Below are 23,794 nucleotides of genomic sequence, written 5' to 3' on the forward strand. Positions count from 1 at the left end.
GTCATATGTACGGCTTCAGTCTGACCAAGCTGACCTTTACATGGAAAGTGAGTGCTTCTGTTGTTGTTTCTCCCAGGACAGTGTCTTCCCTAGGTGGGGGAATTCCATCCACCCCTTCACAATTTTACTTCTAGGAATTCGGGTTTTGAGCAATTATCAAGTTGGGAGATCCAGTGGTGGTGGTGGTGGTGGTGGTGGTGGTGGTGCTGCTGCTGCTGCTGATGATGATAGTTCTGTTGGTGGTTTGGTGTTAGTGATGGTGCTAGTGCTGGTTGGTGATGGTGGTGATGTTGATGGTGGTGATGATGGTGGTCATGGTGGGGGCAGTGATGGTGGTCATGGTGGGGGCAGTGATGGTATGATGGTGCTAGTTTTCTATTCGTAAGTTTATCTTGTACAATTGTGATAGGAATGAATAAACACTGCACTCCTGTCCTTTTCTCTGAGTGCCATAACTCTGGCACTTACCCCTTCCTTTTAAGCCATCACTCAATAGACATCAGCTTCTAGAAAGCTTCATGATCGTCTTCAATAAAATCAAGTCTGCAACAGTCCAGCAGGGCCTGGAGCAGGCTCATGGCTCTGAGAAAGGGACACTGAGAAAGGACCAATGCAAGAAGGCGGGGTGGGAGTGGGGGTGGAGGTTTGTTTTCAATGTTTAATTCAGTATTATTATGATTTTTGGATTTTGGACTACATCCAGCTAAGAAGACATGTTCCGTTGTGGTCCAGGAGTTATGTGAAGTCGGTAAATGCCACTGCAGCCCCTGGAAACAAGAGTCCACTTGATGCCAATCAAGCAATCAGAGAACTGTAGTTGACTGAAAAGCGAAAGCTCTGCCGCTCAGATGGAACGAGCCAGAAATCTCTCTGACACTGATGAACTAAACGCCTTTCCTTTTTATCCTTTTGACTTACAAACCGTGTGATTAGTGCCTAAGGTATGTGGCATGCACTCAAACACAGTATAGAGACAAGGTACCCTAAAATAAGCCTCCTCAAAATCCTAGCAGAGGCTCCTTTCGAAGCCTGGGCAAAGGAGGGAGTGCACTTTTCCATTTACTGAGTACAGTATTGATGTAGAGCCTCCATCTGCACTGTCCTCCCCACTGCTGATGCAGCGCCTGTCTGTACTCTCCTCCCCACTGCAGATGCAGCACCTGTCTGCACTCTCCTCCCCACTGCAGGTGCAGCGCCTGTCTGCACTCTCCTCCCCACTGCAGATGCAGTGCCTGTCCGCACTCTCCTCCCCACTGCAGATGCAGTGCCTGTCTGTACTCTCCTCCCTACTGCAGATGCAGTGCCTGTCTGCACTGTCCTCCCCACTACAGGTGCAGCACCTGTCTGCACTCTCCTCCCCACTGCAGGTGCAGTGCCTGTCTGCACTCTCCTCCCCACTGCAGATGCAGCACCTGTCTGCACTCTCCTCCCCACTGCAGGTGCAGTACTTCTGTCTGCACTCTCCTCCCCATTGCAGATGCAGTGCCTGTCTGCACTCTCCTCTCCACTGCAGATGCAGCACCTGTCTGCACTCTCCTCCCCACTGCAGATGCAGCGCCTGTCTGCACTCTCCTCCCCACTGCAGATGCAGCACCTGTCTGCACTCTCCTCCCCACTGCAGATGCAGCGCCTGTCTGCACTCTCCTCTCCACTGCAGATGCAGTGCCTGTCTGCACTCTCCTCCTCACTGCAGGTGCAGTGCCTGTCTGCACTCTCCTCCTCACTGCAGGTGCAGTGCCTGTCTGCACTCTCCTCCCCACTGCAGGTGCAGTGCTTCTGTCTGCACTCTCCTCCCCACTGCAGGTGCAGTGCCTGTCTGCACTCTCCTCCCCACTGAAGGTGCAGTGCTTCTGTCTGCACTCTCCTCCCCACTGCAGGTGCAGTACTTCTGTCTGCACTCTCCTCCCCACTGCAGATGCAGTGCCTGTCTGCACTGTCCTCCCCACTGAAGGTGCAGTGCTTCTGTCTGCACTCTCCTCCCCACTGCAGATGCAGTGCCTGTCTGCACTCTCCTCCCCACTGCAGATGCAGTACTTCTGTCTGCACTCTCCTCCCCACTGCAGGTGCAGTGCTTCTGTCTGCACTCTCCTCCCCACTGCTACTGGCCAAGAAGATAGGAGGTGGGGCCACCAGCTCGGGTCATAGTAGAGACCATGATGGAAGATGCAGAAAATTGATAAAAATTGACAGCATTTATATTCCGCTAAAATGACAGCGATCTAAGAATTATAGAGGCCCTAACAGAAAAGGGCTGCCCAAATGCTGGGCAGTATAGCCATGTGCTATATCACCCTGATCTTTCTACCCCATTACTGACATGGTAGGAAATTAACAATAGTCAGCTCCTTCCCAAGTTCCTGAGAAAGATTGACAATTACTAATAACAAACGGTTTGAAGAGCCTCCCTGTTGCCCACTCCCTTCCTTCCTTCCTTTTTCTTTCTTTCTTTCTTTCTTTCCTTTCTTTCTTTCTTTCTTTCTTTCTTTCTTTCTTTCTTTCTTTCTTTCTTTCTTTCTTTCTTCTTCCTTCCTCCTTTCCTCCATCTCCCTCTCCCTTTTACTCAAAGCACTTGTTTGAACCTGACAAGTGGGAGCCGCAGCCCCTTCCTGGGTTTATCAGCATATGCCCTCCAGCCTTCTTCCTGATGGGGTTCAGTGCTTGTCTGTTAAGAGCGCCCTATGGCTTGCGAGTTTGGGCCTTTTCCCCATCACACTTAAGACTGTTATACTAAGTCTTTCTGGGAATAGTGTCTCTTGTCAGGTGATTATTGTGTTTTAAGTTCATTCTCCAAAGAGTCCACTCAACACTTTGGCACAGCACATTAGAAACTAGATGTTTTATGGGCTTAAAACAGATATTTTAACATAAACATGGAAATGAGCTCCAGAAAATGTGCAAGAATAGAAAAAAATTCAAATTAGGCTGAAAACACCGGGAGCCAGAACTGATTCCTTTAAATAGCCTCTCCCCTATGCAGACAGAGCTGCACACCAGCCTTGAAGCAGTGTTGGGTCTGCTCTTCCCTCGCACATGCCTACACGCTTGGCCAAGTGCTCACGTGACAGCTGAGCTCTCAACACTACTCCAGGGAATTAAACAGCTTGGTCAAACTCGCCCACACCATGTCATATGCCACAAGTGATATTATGTCATAAAAGAGTCTTCATGACAGTCGTAAGGGTTAGGTGTAGACTGGGGACACAACTCCAGGAAAGGAAGATCATGTGACCCTGGCGGAGTCCTCCCACTGCTCAACTGAAGGCCAGGCAGGCTCTTGCACTAATAATCCCTCAATAACACCCAAGGCGTCAAGCCTTTCTGCTACTGATTTCTGTAGAACACTACCATAAACAACAACAACACACACGCACAACTTTTTAAACTGTGGAGGAAAAAATACAAGAGTTCTGGGCAAACTATAGCCAATGTCTTAACTGAAATGTAAGAGGGAAGTATTATTCCTATTTTACAGAGAAGCAAACAGACTAGTTAAATCTACCTGTAAAAGGTGGTTGCCCACTTGGTGCCAACTCCTGCCCTAGGGACTAAAGATGCAGAGGGCACAAGATCTGGGCTCCATCAAAGGAAGGGAAGCAAGGGAAGAGGCTGGACAGTAGGAGATGCTCTCAAGGTGGTACATCATTAGCAATGGCGTCCCAAAGTGATCTTCTTCCCAAGGAGTCTGACAGATGGGTGACAAGGGAAAGCATGAGGCATGAGTGTGTGTGGACACACTGTGTTCAGGGATCTGAGGAGTGAGTGTGTGTGGACACCGTGTGTACTCAGAGACCTAAGGAGTGAGTTGTGGGTACAATGTGTGCTCAAGGATCTGGGGAATGTGTGTGTGTGTGTGTGTGTGTGTGTGTGTGTTTAAAGAGTGTATTCAGGAATCTGAGGAATGAGTGTATGTGGACACAGTGCTCAGGGATCTAAGGAGTGTGTGTGTGTGTGTGTGTGTGTGTGTGTGTGTGTGTACATACACAGTATGCTCAGGGATCTGAGGAGTGTGTGTGTGTGTGTGTGTGTGTGTGTGTGTAAAACTTTTAGAAAGTTACTATAGCTGCCTATGTTCAGGATAATTAATTGCCTTTAATAGCTCTATTTTAAGGCTTATACCAAATGCCCCCTTCCCCCATCACCTCTCATCTCTTTCCTCCCACACTCCACTCCCACTCTCTCAGTCACGCTCATGTGAATGAATATTTTGCTGGCATGAAGCCTGGGCATCAAGTCACACACTAAGGTACAGAATCACAGACAGTTGTGGCCTGCCACGTGGGTGCTGGAAATCAACCCAGGGTCCTCTGCAAGAACAGCCGGTTCTCTTGACCTTTGAACCTTCCCTCTAGTTCCCACAAGAAGATTCTTAAGCCAGATTGCATATGATAAATCAATCCATACGTTTTACAGCTCCTGTGGGGTGTGAGTCCTGAGCTGGAATATATGAAGGAATAAGTTTGATTTCTTAAGTGTCTAACAGAATGCAGAGCACTGGTGCAGAGTGATTTAAATGCAAAGAAGAGGCTGTAGCCGGAGCCCAGGGCATCAAACAAAGGGTTTCTCCAAGGTTTTCTGCAGAGCAGGCATTCTGAAGTATCTTTTGGGAACGTGTAAGAAGAGTGGGGTCCTTCGAAGTGACAAGGAGGACTGTGGGACACAGCACGGTCCTTCCTCGGAAATCACAGGCCCTGCTTTGCCTACCTTGGTCTTGCTCTTTGTTTAGTCATCAGAGGATCCCAAGCCTTTTAATCCTGCTTTGCCACCTTGCCTCCTAGTCCTTCTTAATTAATAGCGCTCCCGGCAATCACAAGCAATTCTCAAACTTGCTCCTATAGATACACAGCACCTAATGGCTCTTCACGGAATTCCTTATGATGAATCTGTAACCAGGCAAGTCACAACAGATCAGTCTCTAAGGCTGTTACCTGGTGATGCCAAGTTCAAATGAGTGCCTGTCTGAGCTGTTTTCACAACATACAGTTGGGATCTGGTGCATAGACCATATTTGCTCTGACCTTGGATTTTCTTTCAATTTATCTGAAAAAAAAAATCTCAAAATTGTCAAATTCAAAGCACAAACAGCTGCGGCCCGGCTAGTAAAGCAGAGGGGTCCCCATCTCCATAGAGACTTTGTGTTCAATGCAGGTATCCCAAAGTTACACAGGCAGAGTCTAAAAACTGCAACACACCCCCAAAACAATCTTTTCTAGTTTTACTGCTGATGTATTATTAATATAGAAATGCCTTTGTGTGCAAGAAAAATCATTTGTAATCGTATCAGATGTCAGCATGGTTGGGAAATCCCTTCCCCTGTCTGATGTCCCCAGCGTGTCCCCAGCGTGTCCCCAGCGTGTCACGCACTGGGCTCTCGTTTTTTGCACTTTGATTTTTAGAGCATAAATGTTTCCACAGTCATTCTCCTGAATCCTTACCCCCACTGTGACCTGGGGCTCCTTCTGCTCGCATGCCGCAGGGGTGGGGGATGGGAATAAGACCTCTCGTAATCCAGTTCCTGTTTGCTTCTCCACATTAGCCTTCTGCCTCTCTGCCTCACCTAGCCTGACCCGAGGCAGGTTCCTGCATGAGGTTTGTAGGCCTCGCTGACGCTGTGTCTGCTTCCCCCCATGCCTTCCACCTGGCCTCCTCCACCTCTGAAACAGGGCGACTAACAAGTCCTTCTAGCTCTGCCTTTTACCCTTAGTTTATCCAGGTGGCTTCCTCCACTACCCAAACACGGACAGAGCCCATCTTTGATAATGATGTACAAATCACCCCATCTGTCCTTATCTGTCAGCTATTGTCACATCTGCCCGTGTAACAGACACCTCCAAACTCAGTCCTCTGCACATGGACATGTACCCCATGTTTACAAGTCAGGGTGAAGAGTCTGAGTCCATGGTCGGTCGCGGTGGGTGGTGGTGGGTGGCAGTGCGTGGCAGTGGGTAACAGTGCCAAGGGACCAAGACTCAGCTCCACACTACCACCCTCAACCACCTGAGATGTGTGCTTGGATTTGGGGAGATCTTGGGGATTTGGGGAGATCAGCCTATACAGGGGTTTGTTGCTTTCACACTGAAGAATTTCAGGATTAGCCAGTTCAGGAAGGCAGAGTTATCAAAGATAATTCGGTACAGGTTCTAAGCATGACCACTAAGGGAGAGAAAGGCCCTCAGAAAGAAAACTACACCTCAACAAAGGTGTTTACTTCCCGAGAGCACAGGTAAAAATCCAGACTACCCAAGTTTGGGTACAGGCTCCTTGGGAAAGATTAAGCAATTAATTGTCTTAACATTAGCCATACAAACACGTTTGGGGAATCTTGGAGTACATCTCAAAGGTTGCTAAAAAATCCTCCACCCACCTTTTGACAGAAGAAATGGCTGAGGTGGCTTCAGAAATGCCTTGGGTAGAGTTATAATTTAGTAAATTAACCTAGGAGTGATATAAGTATATGTGCCCTTTCCCTAAAAATGGGTCTCTGACAAGATGCAGAGACAAGAGCGGTTTGTGGCTGAGAGAGAGGGAAAGGCCTCGGTTGTTGGTTATACTGAAACTCTACTCTGCTGAGGCAAAGGCCTCGACTGGACTCCAGAGTGGAGCCAGGGAGGAGCTCCCGTCGCTCTTTTCGTGTCCCCTGGACGTCTGTGCCTTTCTTCTGTGCCCCTAGGGCACATTCTTCTCTTGGTAACTATCAGATACTCAGGGGGCAACAGAGAAGGCCTGCTGTCCCCAGGCCTAGGTTGGAACTCCAAGGCTGCCATTCCCACCCCCACACTGTCTCCACTGGCCACAGCGGGGAAGAAGGAGGAGGGTTCTTCTCAGGAGACCGGAAGGAAGCTGGTGGCACCCAGCCCAGCCCTGCTGAAGCCCACCTCAGCTTCCCCTTGACTTTTCCATTTCCAACACTCCATGCCCAACCCATCAGCAAACTCGGCTCCATCCTGCAGAGACCTCCATGGCCTGCAGAGACCTCCATGGCCTGATATCCTTTTACCCCTTGACTGAGTTCGCCTGGTCCTGGCCACCTTCATTTCTCCTCTAGGACATGGACACAGCATCCTGGTTGGCTCTTCTGCTTCTGCTCTTGCTCCTTGCAATTCGCTCCATCCCAGCAGCCAGACTGATCTTCTCAGGGCCTGGATCAGATGGTGTCCGCTCTGCTCTGAGGTCTTCCAATGACTTCCCATCCCCCTGGGGGAAGAGGAGGACAGTTCTCAGAGTTGGACATCGCCATCTGCTCACCGCTGCTGCTCTGGCCTCAGCTCTCCCCGCTCGCTCTCTCCCTTGCTCCCTTTGCCCCAGTCACAGGCCTGCAGCTCCTCCTCACTGACCCCTGACACACTATCCTTTCGCTTTGCAGTCTTCTTTCTCTGGAGATCCTGTCTGGAACACATCACAAATTTGCATAGCTGTCTCTCTCACCTCCCTCCACTCTCCATTCAAAGTCACCTCCTCAGGGAGCTAGCTCCTGCTTTCCCAACTGTATGAAGCAGTGACCTCTCCTGGCAGCTTTCTGCCCCCCTCCGCCCCCAGTGAAATGCAAGGTCCCCAAGAGGAGCAGCCGCTTGCCTTGCTTCTGGCTGCCTCCGACATGCAGTGAGTACTCGGTGGCCCTTCGCTCAGTGATCATTGAACACTCATCACATATAAACTAATCTCCCAGTGAAACGGTGTCTCTGTGGGCCAGGAGAGCTCCATCATCACTCCTTCTAGCCCCAGGGCAAGGTAGCCCAGTGAGCACACACTGGGCTGGGTAAAACCTCTCTCCAAGAGGAGGTCCCTGGAAGCCACTCACTCCGCCTTTAGATTAGTAAATTCTCACCTGGTTTTGAATCTTACCAATAGTGTTTGTTTGAAAGGAAATGTTTTCCCAGGAGTTAGTGCCAGGCTGCCTGTGGAAGAATTGAGCTCCACTTTGACAAGCAGGAGAGCTCACCTTCTGAACCCCACCCCCCCCCCCGGGGCTTCCACTGGCATCGTTCCCTCTGAGCCACCAGCCTCACAGGGGCGAGGCACGCCTGCCCACCCTCCGTGTCTCAGGGATCCCAGGTAGTACTCAGTTCATCGGTGGTGACTAGATGAATGACTGAGAGAATGCCCCGTGGACGGACGTGGCTTGGCTATGCCAGTGGGTGGACGCTTTGACAGGAACCAGGAGGGGGCCACTTTTAGTTTGGCAGCATCTAGAGCCATCTCATCTGCTTCCACTACAACAGGAAAGAGATCCCAAAAATGTGTTTGCTGAAAGCCGTCCAGCTGTGACTGTCCGACCCCTCGGGGACGGAGCTGGCACAGATGGTGTTGTCATATCCTGCCAGGCTGTTTCTCTGTGTGCCTGCAGAACGAGCTGCAAGACCCTCTAAGCCACTATAAGGGGACTCTGGGAACCTTCTGTTTATCAACCCAGTGCCACATCTTTCACCATGTAGACAAGGATGTGAGTGGGAGGAGACTCGTTGCAGAGTAAAGGTGAGCCGTGAGATCAAGGAGGATGTAGGATCGGACAGAGTGGGCGGATACCACGTGCTCTGCCACACACCTCTCAGGAAGGGGTGCTGGGCTTTGGAACGTATACTATGGAAGTTTTATGGGAGACTTAGGACCTTGATAAAAACAAAAAATTCTGAACCATTCTTTTAGGATATGTGGGCCAACGTGTGCCCGACACGCGGGTCAATGTGCATCCCACTAAACCATAAAAGCGCCCACCGGCTCATCCCCCCTCACTCCCCCATCCCACCTCCCCTGGGTGTGTTAACACAAGGCCCTGCCTAGAGTCTCAGCACCACTGCCTCAAACACCAGTCCCTCAAGGACCCTGAGCACTGTTGCTTCTTCCTGCCTGACAGAGAGGGCATGAGGGTTTGAGTATGTGCTAGGGCATTACTGCTGCTATAAATGAGTACCTTCCTGCACTGGGGTATGGATACCTGAGTTTGAATCATGGCTGTCAGCAAGTCTCTGGACTTCAGATCTCCATCCAGGAAACAGTATCTACGTCCTAGGTTTCTCATGAGAATTTGATGAGCTAAATATGTAAGGCAGCCCAAGGCTTGGCCCATGGCAAGCAGTCACTAAATGATAACCAATTATAATGCCACTTGTAATAATTATACCTCTTAATATTGTGTCTCTCTTGGTCTATTTTATACTTTATATACTATTTATATACTTTACAGTTTGGATGAATTACAAAGAAATGTTAACAAAAGGCTCGAGAGACCAGTGGTCAGGTGTGTGCATCTGGTAGACAGCCTCTTCCTGCATTGTTCCATGGAGGGAGGTAGAAATACAAGACAACTCGAAAGAGAATAAACTTCTAAGTGCAGTTTTTAGCTCATGTCATAATGTATCCACTCCCCCAATACTGACCTTGGTCTAATCGCAAGGGCAAAGCGCTACTGACTTCGTTACTTCTTACTAGGCTCTAACATTGCTGCACTAGCTGTTAAGTTGCCAAGACAGGAGCTTTGGGCAATGCATTCAAACCATGGCAATTCAAACCAAGCATGCTTGGGCCAACCCAAGTTGGAGGCAGGCTGGCAGAAGAGAGGAGAACCCTTCCTGAAGACCATCCATCCATCTTTCTATTTTAACTTACAATCCTTACTCACAGATTGGGGCAATCATTCATTACATATGGTAACTAGAAAGGACTGTGTGTGCACAGTGGTGTGTGTGTGCATGCGTGCATGTGTGTGTGTGTGAGTGTATGTGCATAAATGTGAGTGTGTACAAAAGAGCTGCCAAGACAGAGAAGAGGAGGGTGTGGGTGGAGGTGTGTAGCCTGCAGGGACTGAGCAAGATCCACCCAGGTTTGGAATCACTGCAGCAGAAGAGCAGGGAGCTAAGGCGAGGCCCTGCTGAGAACTCTGCAACACAGAGCCAAGGAGCATCCTTGCTCTGGGTAAAGATTTGTGAAGTGTGTGGGCTCCTGTGTAGACACATGAGCAAACTTGGTGTGCTGAGTAATACACACAGTCTGTGCACATGATCAGGCCTGGTTAGAGTCACCAACATCTAGGCCAGCCCGCGCAGGGATGGCCCTCTCCCAACAGCACCTTTGTAAGCCCCCCACGCTAGAACGGTCACCCCTGCTATGCCTCGCACCCGCCTCAGCCTCTTAGCTTCTGCTCCTCCACAGGTCTCAGTTCATACTCTGTCTCCCCTCTGAAAGCCTTGATGGCTACGTGTCAGTGGGATGCCCAGCTCTGCACCAGGGCACCTGCAGCTACCATGTGGTTTTCATCTGGTTGCCAGTATCTTGCTTGCCAGGGTTATGTTTCATTTAGATACGGATTCCCAGTGCCTGGCACATCGTGGCTGCTTAAATGTTCTTGTGGCATTGGTGGGTGTGATGCCCGGCTTTCCTGAAGACTACGGGAATTGTTTTCTCGAAAGGCAGCTCTGTTCCTAGGTAAGCCTCTTAATCCAACAGAGGACCTCTTAAGAAAACCATCAGGCACAGTAATCTGGTATTTCTGGAATTTCACAGAGGTGTTGCTACGCTAAGAGTCCCTCTCAATGTCAGTAGCTGCCAACCAGGTAAATCAAAACCAAGGTGGGAAACTAAAGCATCAGCAGAGTTGAGTCAGCACTGCCTGGCACAGAAGCCGTGCCTGTGCCCAGGGTCCTCCATCAGAGTTGTGAACTATCAGAACTTTGCCCCATCCCCACACCCCAACCTTCTGGCCTCTGTTTGTATCATGCACCCAACGGCTTCACTGAATGAAGCTACGGGAGTTGCTCCAATACAGGGATTTGTCAGCTGTCTTGGGAGAGGCACTGGAAGAGCTAAACCATAGACAAGAATCCTTGTTGAGGTTTCCTGTAAACTGCGAGCTCCAAATCGCTACAGTGTGGGCAGTTCTCTGAGCTTGCTGATTTATCCAGAATCTCTACTTCAGTCTGCACGGGAAACAAAGAAACCAATTCTCATTATAACAATGAGAACCAAGCTCAGGCTCTCACCCAGAATTCCACATCCATCAGCTGATTCCAGTTATAACTAATAAGAACTCAGCCCTGTATGATAAATCTTAGCATACTCTCACCCATCAAGCAAGTGAGAAGTGTGAAGGAAGAAAGGCACCAGGGTGGAGCCCTGGGTAGCTGTGGGGTCCTGCGTGTGCATTACACACCCAGCACCAGGCTGCCTGTTTCTCCTGCCTCTGTTCACTGAATCCTTACAGCATCATTAATGAGGCATCTCCGTCATCACCGGGGGAGACAGGGTGTCCCTAGCCACTCTGAACCTGCATTTGAGCATCAGACTGCTCCCAAGCACTCCAACCACACACCCCTTTTCTCCATCTCTGTACTTTCCCATTGATTCGCTGGAACACATCCTTCAGTAAAGCCCTCTCTGGCCTTCATGCTGTCCCTAAGAGATGCAGTACCGCCATCCTTTTTCTGAAGAAATGTCCCACAAGGACACAGTTACCTTGACAGCTCTTGCCCCTGACAGTGTCCACTGCACTGATTCTGGGGTTGAAACTGGAACCCCCGTGCTGTTGCTTGTCACACCTAGGCCTTTCTCTGCCCCTCATCCCAAGAACACCCATGCCTGACTGACAGGTCAATGGATCATCCTACCCTTTACTGCTGTCCCCGTTGACACTATGAGAGGACAACACACTGTGGGACCACCCAGTCACTCCCCTGTGGTCCAGCTATTGCAGTTTCAGTCTTGGTGTTTCAGTATGAACACACCACCCTTGTAGCATTCTAACTGGGTTCTGCTGACTCTCTTCTTCCAGTGGTCTAACCCTCATCCTCTCCTGGTCGCCATGGGCACTCATCTGTCACCATCAGTAAGCACAGACCCTTAATAATCTCCTTCCCTTGTACCAGTCTCAGCTCCACGGACCACCATTAAAACCACTCCTCTATATAGTCCTCAACTCCTCTGCCCTCTGTAGATTTCTCTTTGGAAAAAATCAAGTTTCTGACTACTCTGTATAGGCACCCAAAAAGGGGGAAGGTATTTAGAAAAAACAGAATCCCATTAAGGGCCCTCATCTTGTCTTTATTACCGCAAACCTCAATGAGCTCATCTGTGGTTTGCTTTTGTTTTGCTGTAATTGTTTGTTTGGGTGGAGCCTTGGTTTTTAGCTGTTCTCTGATTCCCTGTGCAGCCCCAGGCTAGCCCTCGCCTCTGCTGCCTCCCACCTGCACTCCGCAGGTGCCACTAACCCGTTTATTCTGATACCCCCCCCCCCAAAAAAAAACCATATCTGACCTCTTCAAATCTGAACCGCACCCCTTATTACCTCTCAGCTAATCACTTCTGTTTATATTTAATTCAAATCAGAACAGTGGGATGAAAATATCTATAGCTACCTACCAAAAGTGCTCCTCCTGGCCGCATCACCTACAGAATGACATTTCTTCTTGTTACTAGAGAGAAGCAAAATGTAATTCTATTTATCTGTCAATCTATCGATCAATAGATACATTTCTCTGTGTGTACATCTCTATATAAATTTATTTTCTGCTTATAGACTATGTTCAACACTCTCATATATGGTATTAAATCTACTAAATATATTGACCTGCTGCTATCATAAGCAACACTCAGCATGATTAAATTTCAATCAATGTATAGACTATTAATCCATCAAAGGGGAAAAAGGAAGGAAGAGCAGGAGGAAGAAAGGAAGGAAGGAAGGAAGTTACTTTACTTTGCTGTTGCTGGGACAGAACACCTTAACAAAACAACTTAAAGAAGAAGAGCGAGTTGTGGCTTACAATTCCAGAGGGACACCCTGAGGGACAGCTGGGAAGACCCTGCAGCCAGCCGGGAGGCTGGCAGCAGCAGGAAGCTACTGTACGTGCTGAGTCAGCATTCCGGAAGCAGACCATGAACAGGAGCTCGGGCAGGCGAGACTGTACAGCCTCAAGGCTGACTGACTCCTCCAGTGAGCTCTAAATGTCCCACATGCTCCCCCAACAGTGATGCCAGCTGGGGACCAAACACTCCGACTAACAAGCCTACAGGGGACATTTAACATTCAAACCACCGGGCATTGGTGGTGCACTCCTGTAATCCCAGCACTCTGGGAGGCAGAGGCAGGTGGATTTCTGAATTCGAGGCCAGCCTGGTCTACAGAGTGAGTTCCAGGACAACCCGGGCTATACAGAGAAACCCTGTCTCGAAAAAACCAAATCCAAAAAACCAAAAAAAAAAAAAAAAAAAAAAAAAACATTCAAACCACAGAAAGGAGGCATGAAGACAGAAACGGAGAGAAAGAAGAAAAAGAAGTGATCCCCTTCACCCCGCATATCCTTTCTTTTTTTTTATTCGATATATTTTTTATTTACATTTCAAATGATTTCCCCTTTTCTAGCCCCCCACTCCCCGAAAGTCCTGCAAGCCCCTTTCTCTCCCCCTGTCCTCCCACCCACCCCTTCCCACTTCCCCGTTCTGGTTTTGCCGAATACTGCTTCACTGAGTCTTTCCAGAATAAGGGGCCACTCTTCCTTTCTTCTTGTACCTCATTTGATGTGTGGATTATGTTTTGGGTATTCCAGTTTTCTAGGTTAATATCCACTTATTAGTGAGTGCATACCATGATTCACCTTTTGAGCCTGGGTTACCTCACTTAGTATGATATTCTCTAGCTCCATCCATTTGCCTAAGAATTTCATGAATTCATTGTTTCTAATGGCTGAATAGTACTCCATTGTGTAGATATACCACATTTTTTGCATCCACCCTTCTGTTGAGGGATACCTGGGTTCTTTCCAGCATCTGGCAATTATAAATAGGGCTGCTATGAATATAGTAGAGCATGTATCCTTATTACATGGTGAGGAATCCTCTGGGTATATGCCCAGGAGTGGTATAGCAGGATCTTCTGGAAGTGAGGTGCCCAGTTTTCAGAGGAACCGCCAGACTGATTTCCAGAGTGGTTGTACCAATTTGCAACCCCACCAGCAGTGGAGGAGTGTTCCTCTTTCTCCACACCCTCTCCAACACCTGCTGTCTTCTGAATTTTTAATCTTAGCCATTCTGACTGGTGTAAGGTGAAATCTCAGGGTTGTTTTGATTTGCATTTCCCTAATGACTAATGAAGTTGAGCATTTTTTAAGATTCTTCTCCGCCATCCGAAGTTCTTCAGTTGAGAATTCTTTGTTTAACTCTGTACCATTTTTTTAATAGGGTTGTTTGGTTTTCTGGAGTCTAACTTCTTGAGTTCTTTATATATATTGGATATTAGCCCTCTATCTGATGTAGGATTGGTGAAGATCTTTTCCCAATTTGTTGGTTGCCGATTTGTCCTCTTGATGGTGTCCTTTGACTTACAGAAATTTTGTAATTTTATGATGTCCCATTTGTCAATTCTTGATCTTAGAGCATACGCTATTGGTGTTCTGTTCAGAAACTTTCTCCCTATACCGATGTCCTCAAGGGTCTTCCCCAGTTTCTTTTCTATTAGCTTCAGAGTGTCTGGCTTTATGTGGAGGTCCTTGATCCATTTGGATTTGAGCTTAGTACAAGGAGACAAGGATGGATCAATTCGCATTCTTCTGCATGCTGACCTCCAGTTGAACCAGCACCATTTGTTGAAAAGGCTATCTTTTTTCCATTGGATGTTTTCAGCCTCTTTGTCGAGGATCAAGTGGCCATAGGTGTGTGGGTTCATTTCTGGATCTTCAATCCTGTTCCATTGATCCTCCTGCCTGTCACTGTACCAATACCATGCAGTTTTTTAACACTATTGCTCTGTAGTATTGCTTGGTACTGCAGGTCAGGGATACTGATTCCCCCAGAATTTCTTTTGTTGCTGAGAATAGTTTTAGCTATCCTGGGTTTTTTGTTATTCCAGATGAATTTGATAATTGCTCTTTCTAACTCTGTGAAGAATTGAGTTGGGATTTTGATGGGTATTGCATTGAATCTGTGTATTGCTTTTGGCAAAATGGCCATTTTAACTATATTGTTTCTACCGATCCATGAGCATGGGAGGTTTTCCCATTTTTTGAGGTCTTCTTCCATTTCCTTCTTCAGAGTCTTGAAGTTCTTGTCATACAGATTTTTCACATGTTTGGTAAGAGTCACCCCAAGATACTTTATACTGTTTGTGGCTATTGTGAAGGGGGTCATTTCCCTAATTTCTTTCTCAGCCTGCTTATCCTTTGAGTATAGGAAGGCCACTGATTTGCTTGAGTTGATTTTATAACCTGCCACTTTGCTGAAGTTGTTTATCAGCTGTAGGAGTTCTCTACTGGAGTTTTTTGGGTCACTTAGGTAGACTATCATGTCATCTGCAAATAATGATAGTTTGACTTCTTCCTTTCCAATTTGTATCCCTTTGACCTCCTTATGTTGTCGAATTGCCCGAGCTAGTACCTCAAGTACAATATTGAAAAGATAAGGAGAAAGGGGGCAGCCCTGTCTAGTCCCTGATTTTAGTGGGATTGCTTCAAGTTTCTCTCCATTTAGTTTGATGCTGGCTACCGGTTTGCTGTATATTGCTTTAACGATGTTTAGGTATGGGCCTTGAATTCCTGTTCTTTCCAAGACTTTAAGCATGAAAGGATGCTGAATTTTGTCAAATGCTTTTTCAGCATCCAATGAAATGACCATGTGGTTTTTTTTCTTTGAGTTTGTTTATGTAGTGGATTGCATTGATGGATTTCCGTATATTGAACCAGCCCTGCATTCCCGGGATAAAGCCTACTTGATCATGGTGGATGATCGTTTTGATGTGTTCTTGGATTCGGTTGGCAAGAATTTTATTGAGTATTTTTGCATCGATGTTCATAAGGGAAATTGGTCTGAAGTTCTCTTTCTTTGTTGGATCTTTGTGTGGTTTTGGTATCAGCGTAATTGTGGCTTCGTAGAAGGAACTGGGTAGGGTTTCTTCTGTTTCTATTTTGTGGAATAGTTTGAAGAGTATTGGTGTTAACTCTTCTTTGAAGGTCTGATAGAATTCTGCACTGAAACCATCTGGTCCTGTGCTTTTTTTGGTTGGAAGACTTTCTATGACTCCTTCTATTTCTTTAGGCATTATGGGACTGTTTAGATGATCTATTTGGTCCTGATTTAATTTTGGTATTTGGTATCTGTCAAGGAAATTGTCCATTTCCTCCAGATTCTCCAGTTGTGTTGGGTACAGGCTCTTGTAGTAGGATCTGATGGTTTTTTGGATTTCCTCAGTTTCCATTGTTATATCTCCCTTTTCATTTCTAAGTTTGTTAATTTGGATACTTTCTCTGTGCCCTTTGGTCAGTCTGGCTAAGGGTTTATCTATCTTGTTGATTTTCTCAAAGAACCAGCTCCTGGTTTTGTTGATTCTTTGTATGGTTCTCTTTGTTTTTACTTGATTGATTTCGGCCCTGAGTTTGATGATTTCCTGCTTTCTACTCCTCCTGGGTGAAATAGCTTCTTTTTGTTCCAGGGCTTTCAGGTGTGTCATTAAGCTGGTAATGTATGCTCTCTCCATTTTCTTTTTGGAGGCACTCAGGGCTATGAGTTTTCCTCTTAGCACTGCTTTCATTGTGTCCCATAGATTTGGGTATGTTGTGTCTTCATTTTCATTGTGTTCTAAAAAGTCTTTAATTTCTTTATTTCTTCCTTGACCAAGGTATCATTGAGTAGAATATTGTTCAATTTCCATGTGTATGTGGGTTTTCTGTTGTTTTTGTTGCTATTGAAGACCACTTTTACTCCATAGTGATCTGATAGGAGGCATGGGATTAGTTCGATCTTATATTTGTTGAGGTCTGTCTTGTGACCAATTATATGGTCGATTTTGGAGAAGGTACCATGAGGTGCTGAGAAAAAGCTATATTCTTTTGCTTTAGGATAGAATGTTCTATATATATCTGTTAAATCTAATTGGTCCAAAGCTTCAATTAGTTTCATTGTGTCCCTGTTTAGTTTCTGTTTTCCTGATCGGTCCATTGCAGAAAGTGCAGTGTTGAAGTCACCCACAATTATTGTGTTAGGTACAATGTGTGCTTTGAGCTTTAATAAAGTTTCTTTTACGAAAGAGGGTGCCCTTGCATTTGGAGCGTAGATGTTCAGGATTGAGAGTTCTTCTTGTTGTATTTTTCCTTTGACCAGCAAGAAGTGTCCCTCAGAGTCTCTTTTGATGACTTTGGGTTGAATGGCTACTCCAGCTTGTTTCCTGAGACCATTTGCTTGTAAAATTGTCTTCCAGCCTTTTACTCTAAGGTAGTGTTTGTCTTTGACCCTTAGGTGTGTTTCCTGTAAGCAGCAAAATGTAGGGTACTGTTTATGTATCCAGTCAGTTAGTCTATGTCTTTTTATTGGGGCATTGAGTCCATTAATGTTAAGAGATATTAAGGAATAGTGATTGTTACTTCCTGTCATTTTTGACGTTATTTTTTAAATTTGGTTAACTTCTTTTGGGTTTGATGAAAGGTTACTATCTTGCTTTATCCAGGGTGAAGTTTCCCTCCTTGTATTGGTATTTTCCTCCTATTATCCTTTGTAGGGCTGGGTATGTGGATAGATATTGGGTAAACTTGGTTTTGTCATGGAATATCTTAGTTTCTCCATCTACGGTGATTGAGAGTTTTGCTGGATATAGTAGTTTTGGCTGGCATTTGTGTTCTCTTAGAGTCTGCATGAGATCTGCCCAGGATCTTCTAGCCTTCATAGTCTCGGGTGAAAAGTCTGCTGTGATTCTGATAGGTCTTCCTTTATATGTTACTTGCCCTTTTTCTCTTACTGCCTTTAATATTCTTTCTTTGTTTAGTACATTTGGTGTTTTGATTATTATATGACGGGAAGTATTTCTGTTCTGGTCCAGTCTGTTTGGAGTTCTGTAGGCTTCTTGTATATTCATGGGCATCTCTCTCTTTAGGTTAGGGAAGTTTTCTTTGATATTTGCTGGCCATTTAAATTGTAAATCTTCACTCTCATCTATGTCTATAATCCTTAGGTTTGGTCTTCTCATTGTGTCCTGGATTTCCTGGATATTTTGAGTTACAAGCTTTTTGCATTTTGCATTTTCTTTAACTGTTCAGTCCATGGTTTCTATGGTATCTTCAGCATCTGAGATTCTTTCTTCTATCTCTTGTATTCTGTTGTTGATATTTCTATCTATGTCCCCTGATTTCTTCCCAAGGCTTTCTATCTCCAAAGTTGTCTCCCATTGAGTTTTCTTAGTTGTTTCTACTTCTGATTTTAGGTCCTGGATGGTTTTGCTTAGCTCCTTCACTTGATTGTTTGTGCTTTCCTGTAATTCTTTAAGAGATTTTTGTGTTTCCTCTTTCATGACCTCAGCCTGTTGACCAAAGTTCTCCTGTATTTCTTTAAGTGTTTTTTTGTGTTTCCTCATTATTGGCTTTTGTATTCTCCTGGATTTCTTTCAATGATTTTTGTGTTTCCCTTGCAAGGGCTTCTAACTTTTGATCCATTTTCTCCTGAATTTCTTTAAGTATGTCCTTCATGTGTTCCTGTACCAGCATCATGACCAGTGATTTTAAATCCAAATCTTGTTTTACTGGTGTGATGGGGTATTCAGGACATGCTGTTAAAGGAGAATTGGGTTCACATGTTGCCATATTGCCTTGATTTCTGTTAGTAACGTTCCTGGTTTGCCTTTTGCCATCTAGTTCTCACTGGTGTTAGTTAGTCTTGTCAATGCTGGACTCACCAGTGCAAGCTGCCCCTTCCCAGGTGGCCTCTGGTGCACAGCTTATCTCCTGCACTGCCTGGAGACAGGGTGCTGTTGCCCAGGCTGTTCACATCCCGAAGCAGGCACCTGAAGGCTCCTGCTGGGGTCCGCTGGATTCACAGCAGCACACCGACTTCTCCCCGCTGGCCGCCCAGAAGCCCCTCTTGCCTCTTGCAGGACCTGGAGATGTGGTGTTGCCGCCCAGGCTGATCTGGATCCGGAAGCGGAGAGGTCTGAGGGCTACCGCCAGAGGCCTCCGGATTGGAGCCTAAGCTCTGTGCCACAGGAGCAAGCTGTGCTGTGAACTCCCAGACTGCCTCTGGGTGCACACCAGGTCTCTGGAGACCGAGTGCTGTGGCCCAGGCTGTTCAGATCCCAAAGCAGGCACCTGAAGGCCCCTGCTGGGGCCCGCTGGATTCACTGGAGCACACTGACTTCTCCCTGCTGGCCGCCCGGAAGCCCCGCACATCCTTTCTGCATCTCTCCTTCACAATGCAACTCTAGAGAACCAAATGCCTGGAGGTGGCTCCTGACCCCATGCCACTGACTTCAGTAGGGAAAACTTAATCCTCTTGTTTGGGGGATGATGAGGCTTCGTGGGGGAGCTGTGACAGATGGCATCTGGCGTTTAAGGCACTTTTGTTGTTACTGTTACTACAGCTATCTCTCAACGCAATCAGGCAGGTAGGAAACAAGTTCCCTCAGGCGAACAGCACGTTCATCCCTGCTAATGTATCTCCCTTTGCGCCCATGGAAGATTTCAATAAATATTCCCTCCCATAACCAGGTCCCTGAAGGGGAGAATGTGGGAGTAGATTTGAAGTCCGCGCTGCTTTGAAATTTAATTTCTAGGATCTCCATTGAGGAATGAGTGTTAATTATCCCGAATTGTGTGGGTGTCTCCATAGCACCGACCTCAGAAAGTCACTTTGCTTTTGTCCCATCTGGGTAATGAGCTTCTCTCTCTCCTGATTTTATCTGTCAGTCATGTTGACAAAATTGACAAGTTGGAGTTCTTCACCAAAATCAGGAAAACCAATGACTTACTAAAGCTGATGTTGTTAAATGGCAGGCTCCACCTCAAAAGCTCAGGGCCAGCGCAGGCTGCTGACTGGGTTCAGCTCCCTGTCTATCTTGGGACCAGATATATTCATAAGTAGATTCAAACCAATATCACTTTTTAAAAATCCCAACATAGTTTCCTCTAGGTAGAAGCACGTTTGCTATTAAGTTTATGTGAAAACAAAGAGAACTTTCAAAAAGCCCTAAGCAGTATTTAAATGTATGAGAAAGCTGAGGGATTCCGAATGCCAATCCTTGTCATTTAATGTGAAGCTACAGAAGTGAAGACAGATAATCCACGGAAGGAATGGCCATATAAAATGGTATGCTTATTCCAGAAGTAAAGTATCAAACCCACACACATTCCCAGTACGCACAGCCATCCAGTCCTCAGTACTCACTTTAACAAGTGAGAACCTGAGTTCACCCGAAGACCTGTACACTGGCATCTACAGGCGCCTGCCCAGGCCTGAGAGCACTGCTGGATGGGTCGACCCGCCACACCAGAGGACAGCAGAGGCAAAGGATGTAGACAACCGTAGACAACCGCAGCAACCAGAGTTCTGCTGTCAAACAGGACAGGAAATTGGGGCTGTAATGGGAGTCAGGAGACATTTATTTTTAAGACAAAGAAATAACAGCATATGTGTATATGGAGCCACTAGGAGGCGGGAAAGCTGGTGGTGCAGGGGGGAGGGGAGAGTGGAGTGTCCTTGAGCAGCTGTCTCCTGTGAGTGGACCTGGCTCAGGGAGGGCGGAGGTGACAGGTCCCAGACTTCCTGAGTGCAGAGGCAGGAGAGGCAGCCCATGTGGTGCTGCCAGCGTGGGCAGCTTCTTTTTTGACAACAAACAAGGTCCTGTGCGACCTGAGGGAGAGAAGGCTGCACACAGCAGATGTGCACGCTCGGCCCTGGGGCTCTCTGAGGCCAGAAATGGTGACAGTGCTTCCTTTACGGGGTTCCGTGGGGACTAAGATGACGCCTCACTGGCACTGCGAACACTCAGCATCCAAGAACACAACCTTTAGATGATCCGGGCCAGGGTAGCTCCGTGCACACCACCCTGGGCATTTGCTGCTCTTGGATGGAACTCCAAGGGTGGAGTCCCACTTCCTTCACCCCCAAGGTGTTTAGGAGCAGCAGCTGCAGTTCTCTCTGGCACCTGCGCTATCTGGTAGGCAGCATCTCCTTGAGAATGAGTGGATGGTGAGTGGGTGAGTCCTAGGATGAAGAAAGACAGGATGCAGTGTTCATGTCAGCCTGGTCTTGGATGCTCAAACCTCCCCCACCCCCACCCCCACCCCCCATGGAACCGGCATGCCAATCTGGCCAAGCTTCGCAGCAGCCCTGTCTCCATGGAGTTTCTCAAACTCTCTTCTACCTAAACTCTGAATAAAAATGGAGCCTGGCCATTCTTGTCTGAAAATATTTGCTTGATCCCTTTCCCTCCCCCAGCAAACAGGCACTCGCTGACCTCTGTGTGTAATGCAAAGTGACAGTGTCATCCAGGACGGAGCTGGAAATCATTAACTTGGGGGACGTGCGTGAGCTGCTCCTCCTCGGCCAGGCCCCTGCCTCTGTGCTGAGGAATCCAGGCTTCAGGAAGGCAAAGCTGTCCTGTTTGCCAACTGTGGGTCGTGAGCCTGTGGGTTGACGACAGTGATTAACACTGAGAGTGACATTTGATATGTGTGTGGCTTCAACTAAGAGATCTGGAAGGAAGCATTGAGGGGAAATATTGGGAGGGGGGGAGGTGGTGTGCAGGGGACACAGAATACTCTTTTTTTCCCCAACATCTTTTGTAGCACTGTCTGAAATTTTGAACTATCTGTTAGGAAGACAGACAAGTTGGAGTGTCACTAAGAAAGGAAGTTAGCCCCTCAAGGACATTCTGAAAGAGATACTGGGGAGGAGCTGGAGCAATTCATTAAGAAAGGAGAAACATTAGCAAGGGGCCAAGACCTAGAGCAGTTTATTCCACAGGCCGGGAGTGTGGGAATCACAATTTGCGAAATAAATGTGTAAGTATTTTTTAAGCATAATGCTAGATGTGAATTACAGTTCATTTTGAAATTTATAAACCAGTTTTCCCAAACATGAAAAAGGCACACCTGTGTCCACTGTTTGCCAGCTTAGCCTGTCAGCCGGAGCTTTGCAGCAGAGCCGTGTGCAGCAGTCCCCAGCGCGGGCGCAGTGACATGCTCTCCAGTATTAGACTCTACTCAGCCTTGGGCACAAGGACCTGGGACTTTGAAAGAGCCCGGAGAGGGCAGGGCAGACTCACAGATCACCCAGGGACATACTTACAAGGCAGATTCCTGGCCCTAGCCCTGGGAATGCTGAGTGTGGAGGGTGGAGAGGAGGAACCCCTGCTCTCAGCTCACGCCTGAGGTGACTGTGAACCACTGAGCAAACACTAGCTTAGAGAAGGCAGGCCCGGATGAGAGCCTTCCGGCCTTCCGGCCTTCAGTCCAGGAGCCAGCACGCGCCTCTGGCTCCAAGGCCCTCCCCAGGTTCACTGTGCTGAGCAAGCCAACCCGGGGCTTGGTGTGACGCACCCTGATTTCTTCTTATTCTGTTAGAATGATTACAGGAAGTTATCTATGCAATGCAAGGATTTTGTGGTGGGCGTGCTGGACCTGTGCCGAGACACAGAAGAGGTGGAAGCAATTTTAAATGGCGATGTGAACTTGCAAGTATGGTCTGACCACCACCGTCCGAGTCTGAGCCGGATCAAACTCGCCATTAAATACGAAGTCAAGAAGGTAAGCTCTCTGCCTTTCCTGCCTTCTTGCCTGGCTTTGCAGGGCTGCTGGCCCAGCTTCGTGCCATGTATATTCATGTGCCCACAAAGTAACTGTGACGCCCAGATTCTGCAGAGACAGTGAGCTTGTCAATTTTGCAGAGCTGCTCAGATTTCACGATCCCTCTCTACCTAGGCTCCCAGTCCCCAACAGAGGAATCACAATCAGCCTTGAGCCTGGAGAGCAGAAATCAGTCTCCAAAGGGGCTATCAGAACACACTTCCAGCGGGGCTCCCGTGGGCTAGCAAGCTAGGCCCAAGACCTGCTGAAAAGCGTGTAATTGATCACCCAGTAGCATCAACTAAGCTCTCTCTGCACCAAGGAACTGGTTGTATAGAAAGCAGCTCGGAGAGAGGGCTGGGCAACACCCAAGGACCTCAGAGGGTTCGCTTAGAGGCGGTTCATTCCAAAGTCTCCTTAATAGAACGCTCGAGCAGATGTCCAAGGGCAGGCCCACCCCCTTGTCAGTACACGCCAAGGTCTCAGCAGCCGTTACTACACCTGCATCTCTCTCATCCCCAGCCACTCTGACACTGCAAGACCCTGTCTCAAAACAATCATTTTTAACCATATGGTATTAAAATGCCCCAGTCTGGGCTCTGAACATTTCTCTTCCCTTGATTATTCACACAGGGGCGGGCAGGGGCATAAACCAACCATCAGTAAGTGGCAAGCCTGTGAGACTCATATAGGGGGCCTCCCGTGCTTTGTAAGGTTTTCTGTGCTTTTACTTCAAGAGTCATCCCAAATCTGAGGAAGAAGGATTTCCCTGAGACTGAGTCTCCCAAAACAGAGGTTTTTGCCAGGTGCTTGGCAAAGTCAAGCTTCAAGTTCAAATCTATGTTTTTGTACTTTGTGGAAATGTATTGTTTAACCGAGCCCCAGATCTGAGCAGAGGTTTTGCTTTGCTTTGCGTTGTTTCTCGTCAAAGCACAGGGGTCTCATAATGGAACTGCTAAGACTTCCCATACACTTGGGTTCAGGCAAGACCTGCTGCGGGGCCCATGTGACGTTGGTAAAGATGAGCGTATCCAAACTTCCAAGCACCCCTGTCTTCACCAGCCCAAGTAGGTTCCTGCCCCTCACAGGGCATGATAACAGGGTCTGAAACACCCAGGAAATAGGGGATACTGGGGGTCTGCAGTTTGTATCCACAGAATCTGACTATTACAAGCAACCACAACAGTGCCTACCTTGTAGACATTGCCCATTTTCCCTCTAAAATGTAAATTCAAATCTTCTAGCAAAACTGCTATTGAGGGTACAGTCATTCT

The 23,794-nt window shown here is 47.3% G+C and overlaps 1 protein-coding gene across 2 annotated transcripts in view; it reads left to right on the plus strand.

Moving 5' to 3' along the window:
- Positions 1-23,794, plus strand: part of Trpc7 (transient receptor potential cation channel subfamily C member 7) — a 119,685-nt gene that overhangs the window by 17,855 nt on the left and 78,036 nt on the right. Inside the window, exon 3 of one of the 2 annotated variants that reach the window (XM_052157576.1) lies at positions 22,299-22,481. In XM_052157576.1, coding sequence (XP_052013536.1) covers positions 22,299-22,481 — 183 coding nt within the window. Of the gene's footprint in view, positions 1-22,262; positions 22,482-23,794 lie in introns of those variants that run through there. The other variant, XM_052157577.1, reaches the window with a different exon arrangement.

Source organism: Apodemus sylvaticus, chromosome 14, assembly GCF_947179515.1.
Source record: "Apodemus sylvaticus chromosome 14, mApoSyl1.1, whole genome shotgun sequence".
NCBI classification, from domain to species: Eukaryota; Metazoa; Chordata; class Mammalia; order Rodentia; family Muridae; genus Apodemus; species Apodemus sylvaticus.